The sequence below is a fragment of the Stigmatopora argus genome, chromosome 20 (genome assembly GCF_051989625.1).
Source record: "Stigmatopora argus isolate UIUO_Sarg chromosome 20, RoL_Sarg_1.0, whole genome shotgun sequence".
NCBI lineage: Eukaryota > Metazoa > Chordata > Actinopteri > Syngnathiformes > Syngnathidae > Stigmatopora > Stigmatopora argus.
Genome location: NC_135406.1, coordinates 7,451,155 through 7,460,120, shown reverse-complemented (window position 1 = coordinate 7,460,120; position 8,966 = coordinate 7,451,155). Strand labels below are relative to the sequence as shown.

The window sequence follows — 8,966 nt, the reverse complement described above, 5'->3', positions numbered from 1 at the left end:
TCAACAGCAAATCAAGAAGGAGGAAGAAGATGTCACTGTGTCAACTGGTGAGCCTTTCAAGAGTGAAGATGATCTGGGCGTGGCCGACAGAGGGGCGGAGACTCCGAACGGCAGCTCAGCAGAAGGGCAAGCAGACAATTTAATTGCTCCGTTATCAGAAAGCGAAGACTTGCTTTATGACAATGAAGGTCTTAAGGACGGCAAACTCTGGAAATGCTCTCAGTGTGGAAAAACCTTTGGGAAAAAGTCTACTTTGAAAACTCACATGAGGAGCCACACTTGGGAGAAACCCTTATGTACAGTGTGTGGTAAAACATTTACACACAAGAGAAACTTAAATATTCATGCAAGAACACACATAGGTGACAAACCATTTTCGTGTTCAGTTTGTGGTAAACGATTTACAGAGAAGAAAACCTTAAAAAGGCACACAAGAACCCACACTGGTGAAAAATCATTTGCATGCTCAGTTTGTAGTCAAAGATTCACACAGAAGGGACACTTAATTAGTCATGCAAGAACACACACAGGTGACAAACCATTTTCATGCTCAGTTTGCGGTAAAAGATTTACAGAGAAAGGAAGCTTAAAAATACACACAAGAACCCACACTGGTGAAAAACTATTTTCGTGTTCACTTTGTGATCAAACATTCACACGGAAGGATCACTTAATTAATCATGCAAGAACACACACAGGTGACAAACCATTTTCATGCTCAGTTTGTGGTAAAAGATTTACAGAGAAGGGAACCTTAATTATTCATGCAAGAACACACACTGGTGAAAAACCATTTTCGTGTTCAGTTTGTGGTAAAACATTTACAGAAAGGGGAACGTTAAAAGCCCACATAAGAACCCACACTGGTGAAAAACCATTTTCGTGTTCAGTTTGTGGTAAACGATTTACAATCAAGAAAAACTTAACTATTCATGCAAGAACACACACAGGTGAAAAACCATTTTCGTGTTCAGTTTGTGGTAAAACATTTACAGACAAGAAAAACTTAACTATTCATGCAAGAACACACACAGGTGAAAAACCATTTTCGTGTTCAGTTTGTGGTAAAAGATTTACAGAGAAGGGGACCTTAAAAAGGCACACAAGAACCCACACTGGTGAAAAACCATTTTCGTGTTCAGTTTGTGGTAAAAGATTTACAGAGAAGGGAACCTTAAAAACGCACACAAGAACCCACACTGGTGAAAAACCATTTTCGTGTTCAGTTTGTGGTCAAAGATTTACACACCAGCAAAACTTAAAAAGGCACACGAGAACACACTCGGGTGAAAAACCATTTTCGTGTTCAGTTTGTGGTCAAAGATTTACAGACCAGCAAAACTTAAAAAGGCACACAAGAACCCACACTGGTGAAAAACCATTTTCGTGTTCAGTTTGTGGTAAAGCCTTTTCTCATAAGAAAGTTTTACAAATACACACAAGAACCCACACTGGTGAAAAACCATTTTCGTGTTCAGTTTGCGGCAAAGCCTTTTCTCAAAAGCAACACTTAAAAACGCACACAAGAACCCACACTGGTGAAAAAACATTTTCGTGTTCAGTTTGTGGTCAAAGATTCACACAGAAGAAAGACTTAAATAGTCATGCAAGAACACACACAGGTTAAAAGCCATTCTCGTGTGCAGTTTGTGGTAAAGCCTTTTCTCAAAAGCAACACTTAAAAACGCACACAAGAACCCACACTGGTGAAAAACCATTTTCGTGTTCAGTTTGTGGTCAAAGATTCACACGGAAGGGAGACTTAATTAGTCATGCAAGAACCCACACTGGTGAAAAACCATTTTCATGTTCAGTTTGTGGTCAACGATTCACACGGAAGGTATTCTTAATTATTCATGCAAGAACACACACAGGTTAAAAGCCATTCTCGTGTGCAGTTTGTGGTAAAGCCTTTTCTCAAAAGCAAGATTTCCAAAAACACAAGAATCCACGCTGGTCATTTTCGTGTTCAGTTTGTGGTAAAACATTTGCAGATAAGGGAACGATAAAAACCCACATAAGAACCCACACTGGTGAAAAAACAATTTCCTGCTCAGTTTGTGGTCGAACATTTTCCCAAAGGAGAAGCTTAAAAGAACACTTATTAACCCACACTGGAGAAAAATGTCTTCCTGCTCAGTCTGTGGCCACAGATTCGCTACTACAGCCCAATTAAAAAGCTACACAATTCAAAAACCTTTTCCAGGTGCAGTTAATTTTCCAACATTTTCTCAGAAAGGAACCTGAAAAGAAGACTTAACAACCCGCAGTGGCGAAAAGCCCTTTCTTTGCTCAATTTGTGGTTCAACACATTGGTTAAAAATACTTATTAATTCATAATACTAAGTTTGTTGCCAAGGATTTATTCATAAGACTTAAAAGAAACAAACGTGTGTGTGTATGTTATCTATTAATTGGCAAAAATGACGAGAATCCCCCGTGTCATTTTTGAATCATGTTGATATAATTTGTCTGCTGTGAATCTGTCTCTGTTTGAAAAAGAGAAAAACAAGTCAAATGTTGTTTTATTTCATTTAATCTTCAGAATTTTCTATTAGCTTTGTAAACTACATTCTTCATATATATATATATATATATATATATACATATATACATACATACATATATACATACACACATACACACATACACACATACACACATACACACATACACACATACACACATACACACATACACACATACACACATACACACATACACACATACACACATACACACATACACACATACACACATACACACATACACACCTACACACCTACACACCTACACACATACACACATACACACACACATACACATACACATACACACACACACACACACACACACACACACACATACATACACACACATACACACACATACACACACACATACACACACATACACACACATACACACACATACACACACATACACACACATACACACACATACACACACATACACACACATACACACACATACACACACATACATACATATACATATACAGTGGTACCTCGACATACGATCTTAATCCGTTCCGGGACTGAGATCGTATGATGAGATTCTCGTAACTCCAGCGGACGTTTCCCATTGAAATGAATGGGAAACACATTAATTCGTTCCAACTCTGAAAAAACCCCAAAAACAGGATATTGGATTGGAAAAAATGTTTTATTTCTTCTAATTCGCCATCTATTAACAAAGTAACACATAACTAGTAGTTTAATAGTAATAAAATGTGTTTAATCTAACTAAAATTGGGCAGATTTCGCCGACGGGAGACAGAGACGTTTGGGGGCGTGGGGGGGGGTTCGTTTTTTTCCCACGACAACGCACTCGTAAACGGAACAAACAAATTTAAATTAACTTGGATTAATATACACAGACACTCAAACATACGTTTAATGTAACTTTACACAAAACTGAAATCTAATTTTGTTGTAATCTTTTGTTACCTTCGTTTTCCGGGTTGGCGGTTTGCCACGCCTCCACCCTCACGTTCGCTATCGATGGGCTGTTTGCTGTTGTACTACGTATTCCCTTCAAAATACAGACGCTCCCCTACTTACGAACGAGTTAGGTTCCGAGCGATTGTTCATAAGTTGAATTTGTTTGTAAGTTGATTCAGTGCTATATTTTGTATTACAATTTATGTTTAAGGCCTATATAAGTATATTGGTATAAGGTTTATATAAGTGCATTTGTATGTTTAAGGCTTGTATAAGTAACATGCATTGGTTTGTACTGAAAAAAACATTTAATAAAATGGAGAGAATATGTACAGTACTGTATATATATATATATATATATAGAGAGAGAGATTTAAGTATTAGAAACTGTCCAAAAGAAGCGATCTAACGACGATTGCACAGTTTTCTTCTTTTTTCATCATAAATGATGCGGTAGCACTGTATGGCATCATTCAATTGATTTGCAAACTTTGTGCAACGTTCAATATTTGGGTCCTGCAGCTCGATCTTTCTGTTTATAAATGGTACTGATGGTCGAACGATTCAAGTTGTATATGTGCAACGCTCACCACTCTCACGGGCATCAAGCTTCGTTATTATTGTCACTCGTTTCAAATGAAATGGCTTGCCTCTTCCTTGCAACTCCCTCAATTGAAGCCTTTCGCTTTTTCCCAACCATATTCAATAATGGATGCACGAGATATTTAATGATACAATTGAAAAAGGTTCTTTGCGCACTGGAGATACGTTCACGCACTTCCGCATTGCAACGAAGAAGGTAGATGCCGGGTGAGCTGAGCCCTCACAGCGCCAGGTGTATTAGCGGCGGAAAGAAGCACTACTCGGAAAAAAATACAAAATCGAACTTACGAACATTTTTCGACATAAACGCAATTTGCAGGCATGTTTGTATGTACCGTTGTTCGTAAGTCGTATGTTCGTAAGTAGGGGAGCGTCTATATTCCGAAAATGATTCACACAAATGTCCTCACAATAGGATAACCCACGACCACTTGCCAACGAGAAATAGTCTTGTAGTACATTTTAGCAATCGCTCCGCTGCTCATAAAGACCGGCTCGCAACTCCCTCGTTGAAATGGCTCTGGTTGCAACCGCTTTGAACAGCGCCTATGAGAGAGAGAGAGTTGCGACCAGAAATATTACAAAGAGGGAATTGCGAGCCGGTGCCGCTGATGTTCTTAGGAGCAGCGAATGAGAAGTAATATAATACTCCTTGTATTAGATAATAAAAATAACAGGAAATGCAACAGCTCAGCTTACCCACGTATTGATTGTGGGTAATGAAGTTTCATTCTGAGAAAGAGTGCCATTGCCTATCGGCGTTGTGTGCACGAGTATACTTCATTACCCAGAAAGCCCTCTTTTTGCCCGCGCATGCGCGTTGTGCGTTTCCTGGTCGATGCGTAGGACGAAAAACTCGTCTGAATTAATCGTTCAGTGCTCGTAGATATTGTTATACACGAAAGATATGCAAAAAAGCTTGGTCGCATCACGAAATTTTGATCGCCTGACGGGCGAATTATTCGATCGAAATTTCCGTCATAAGACGAGAATTTTGTATGACGAGCGGTTGTGTGACGAGGTACCACTGTATTTGTGAACGAATTGTGGCCTGGTGATCGGCATCAACACAGTTGCGAAGCATGGAAGACAGCCTTGGAATACTAGTTACGCTAGCTACTAGCTAGCTACTATTTGTGAACGAATTGTGGCCTGACGATCGGCATCAACACATTTGCGAAGCATGGAAGACAGCCTTGGAATACTAGTTACGCTAGCTACTAGCTAGTTACTAGCTAGCTACCATTTGCAAATGAATTGTGGCCGCCTGGGCTGAAGAATATGACATACTTTACTCCTTCATTTTATTGTAGCTGTTTCATTTTGATATAGTACCAGAGTAGGATTAAAACTATTGTTCTCAACTCAATTACAATGAACAAAAGGTCTTTTGTCTGAGTTTCTGCTTCAAGGTGTGGTCGGGGATAAGTGGTCTAGATGAAACCAGAGACAAAGGAATCCCTGCGGAGAGGGCAACCAGGCCAGACGTCGATTCACGGACAAGCAGATTCTAGGAGAGGACACCCCTGCAGAACGTCGTGGGACAGTCCACATATCATTAAACTCAGCGAATGAATATTCATCTTTGTTATACTATAATTGGGCAAACGCGGGTTTGGACTTTAGTCTCTTTCATCCTCCACTGAAGCACGGCGATGCTCAGCTGGTTTTATATTTGGGAAAGGGACCCGGAGCTCTGTAAAGATCAATATCAGGAATAAATTATCTGTGGAGTAACGTGCAAACCCTGGTCTCTTCCTTCGATGCTGAACACGCACAAGTTGTTAGATGGGATCAGACTGAGTTAGGGAATTATGGATAGGTGCTAAAACTACGTCTAACAGGGCGAGCTTTTGCCAAAGCCGGCATCATTTCTAAGGAGCCACATGGAAATGACGGTGACTGACAATAATAATCGGACATCATTATCACAACACAAAAGCCTACTTGTCATCACACGCAGAAACTGCGTGTGACGAAATTGATGGTGCTTCTCCATAAGCTACGTTTAATTGGCAAAAGACCTAATAAGTGTAAGTTACGGACTTGTAATTTGTCATTCCGCTGTTGAGGATACAGGTCGCTTACCTCTCACTGTCTTCCACTTACCTTTCCTCAGTCAGCTAGTAGGAGGCAGATCACCAACCAAACATCTGTTCATATACCGCAGAGGGGAATGTGTGTTATGTTAGCGCGAGTTTAGATTTCTGATGGATGTGGGGAAAAAACTGTCCTTAAGCCTATTTGTCCGTGCTTTGTGGGACCTATAGCGTCTGCCAGAGGGCAGCAGCTGGAACAGATTGTGACCATCAGTCCATCAGGTGTCAGTATTCTGTGAAGCAGTGGGTCACTGTATGTAAACGACAAGTGATGCTCACAAACCCATCACTAGTAGTGAGTCAATACAATCATTATGGTATACATAGAGTTTTAATTAAAAACACAAAAAGCAAACTGAAAACCTGAGCACAAAATTACACCCCCAAAAAATAAAATGGACAAAAAGCCGCAGGACGCAGTAAGGCATGGGTTGACGAGACATGGAAAACAGGTGGGTGACACACATGGGAGGCGACCACAGGTGAAAGCAATGTACAATCACAACGATAAGTTTCAAGCCATCAATATTTTTTTCATACTAATGATTATACATAAGAATATTGAGTATTATCTGTTTGTTCAACATTAAAATAAAATTAAAAAAACAATTCACATTTGACTTCATATACTGACTGCCAGGTCTATTTACATAAAAAATCAAATCAGTTTGGATAAATATAAAATGGAAAACTACTCCAAAATGAACCCAAAGTCAGTTCTTATAGTTCAAAAAAGGAAAAGAATGTAGTTTACAAAGCTAATAGAAAATGTTGAAGATTAAATGAAATAAAACACACAAATTTTGATCGCCTGACGGGCGAATTATTCGAGCGAAATTTCCGCCGTAAGACGAGAATTTTGTATGTCGAGCGGTCGTGTGACGAGGTACCACTGTATATATATATATATATATATATATATATATATATATATATATATATATATTTAAATCGGATTTAAATAACTGAATGACAAGCCTTGCATTTTACATTTTTTATAGATCTAAAACAATGTTTATTTGAGCTTTTTTTCTTAGTAAGGGAATATGTATTTTAATCATTTCTTTTTCATTTCAAATGGAAACCAAATATTTTTTTAAGTTCAAAATTAAAGTGGTAAACAGAAAATATTTTTTTATAGTTATTTTTACATTTTACAAAATACTTATTGTACTAAAACACAAAAAGAAAAGAATTGATGGAAAAATTGCAAAAATTCATTAAAAATGAGAAAATCAAGACATATAATTTACATCTATAGGTTGATCCCGGTTAAGGGAATAATATAAATAAAAGAAAAAAACAAACTTTTCCTTTTGGGTTTCAAAACAGCTTTGAGAACTTGCTAATTTTCTAATATTATTTCTTTAAAATGCGCTTCTTTGATAACTTGTGATTTACAGAGTCTTAATTATTGTGTACAGCAGAGGTCACCAAACTACGGCCCGCGGGCCGGATACGGCCCGCCGGCACATTTGGACCGGCCCTCTGAACAATACCAGAGACGCTATCGGATTTTTTTCCTATTTGGCCTTGAAGACTGGGACGTTTTAATCTTGTGTTTGGTTCATTGCACCCCTGCTGAGCCCACAAATCATCCCAGTGAAGCGGGCCTTCGCATTGGTTCTTTGGTGACACGCGCGGGGAGAGTGTTTGCCTTTGATGCATGCGGGCACTTCCACCGTTGCATGCATGAGCAGTGTTAGCGAGACATCTGGACGATCGCAGGTGAGGGCGGAGCCCTGGTACCATCGCTATTGCGATGCTATTCAAGCATATAAAAACTGTGCAACCTGAACCTGTTTGAGAACGGAATAATGGCGAAAAGGTTAGTTAAGAGAAAAATTGATTCAGAATGCAGGGTATTTAACCTGCAGTGGACAAATGATTATTTTTTTGTTCAATGCAAAGAAAAGGCTGTTTGTCTCATCTGTCAAGAGACGGTGGCAGTATTCAAAGAATACAATCTTCGCCGGCACTATGAATCCCGTCACAAAGACAAGTACGATAGCGTGCAAGGCCAAATACGAGCAGACAAACTCTCAAAGCGAAAAGTTGGACTATTATCTCAGCAGACTACATTTCTACGTCAAGCTCAGCTGAAGCAGGCATCCGTTCGGGCCAGCTTTCGGGTTGCTAAACTGATCGCAAGCAACGGTAAGCCTTTCACTGATGGAGAGTTTTTTAAGAAATGTATGGATGTTGTCGTGGAGGAAGTGTGTCCGGAGAAGAAAGATGCATTTAATGCCGTAAGTCTGTCGGCGAGTACAATGACCAGACGCGTTGAAGAAATCGGGAATAATGTATATGCCCAGCTGCAGCAGAAGACGAAAGAATTTGACTTTTTTTCATTAGCACTGGATGAAAGCACGGACGTGCAAGACACAGCGCAACTGCTCATTTTTATTCGTGGAGTTAGCGCAAACTTTGAGATATGCGAGGATCTGGCAGCCCTCCAAAGTCTCAAAGGGACCACAACGGGAGAGGAAATTTTTGACAAAGTGTGCCAAACCATGGAGAAGTTAGACCTGGACTGGTCAAAGCTGGCTAGCATCACGACTGACGGGGCTCCTAGCATGGTGGGCGAAACTCGCGGTCTAATAATGGGACGCATGAACCGGGAGTTGGAAAAAAGGGGTCTCACCGCCCCGCTACGAGTCCACTGCCAAATTCACCAGCAAGCACTGTGCTGCAAAATGTTGACGTGGGATTCTGTAATGACGGTTGTGGTGTCGTGCATAAACTTCAGAGCAAAGGGAGAAGATTGTGCATGGCACAACAGAAAGTTAATGTTCCATGG

The 8,966-nt window shown here is 39.8% G+C and overlaps 1 protein-coding gene across 5 annotated transcripts in view; it reads left to right on the top strand.

Annotated features, from left to right (window-relative positions):
• The window catches only part of LOC144065881 (uncharacterized), a 155,121-nt gene extending 149,309 nt beyond the window's left edge, over positions 1-5,812 (top strand). For all 5 annotated transcript variants that reach the window (XM_077589089.1, XM_077589088.1, XM_077589091.1 and 2 more), the window contains one exon: positions 1-5,812. This exon is cut by the window's left edge and continues 445 nt beyond it. In XM_077589089.1, coding sequence (XP_077445215.1) covers positions 1-1,627 — 1,627 coding nt within the window. In that variant the 3' untranslated portion in view covers positions 1,628-5,812.
• Positions 5,813-8,966: the final 3,154 nt, after the last annotated feature.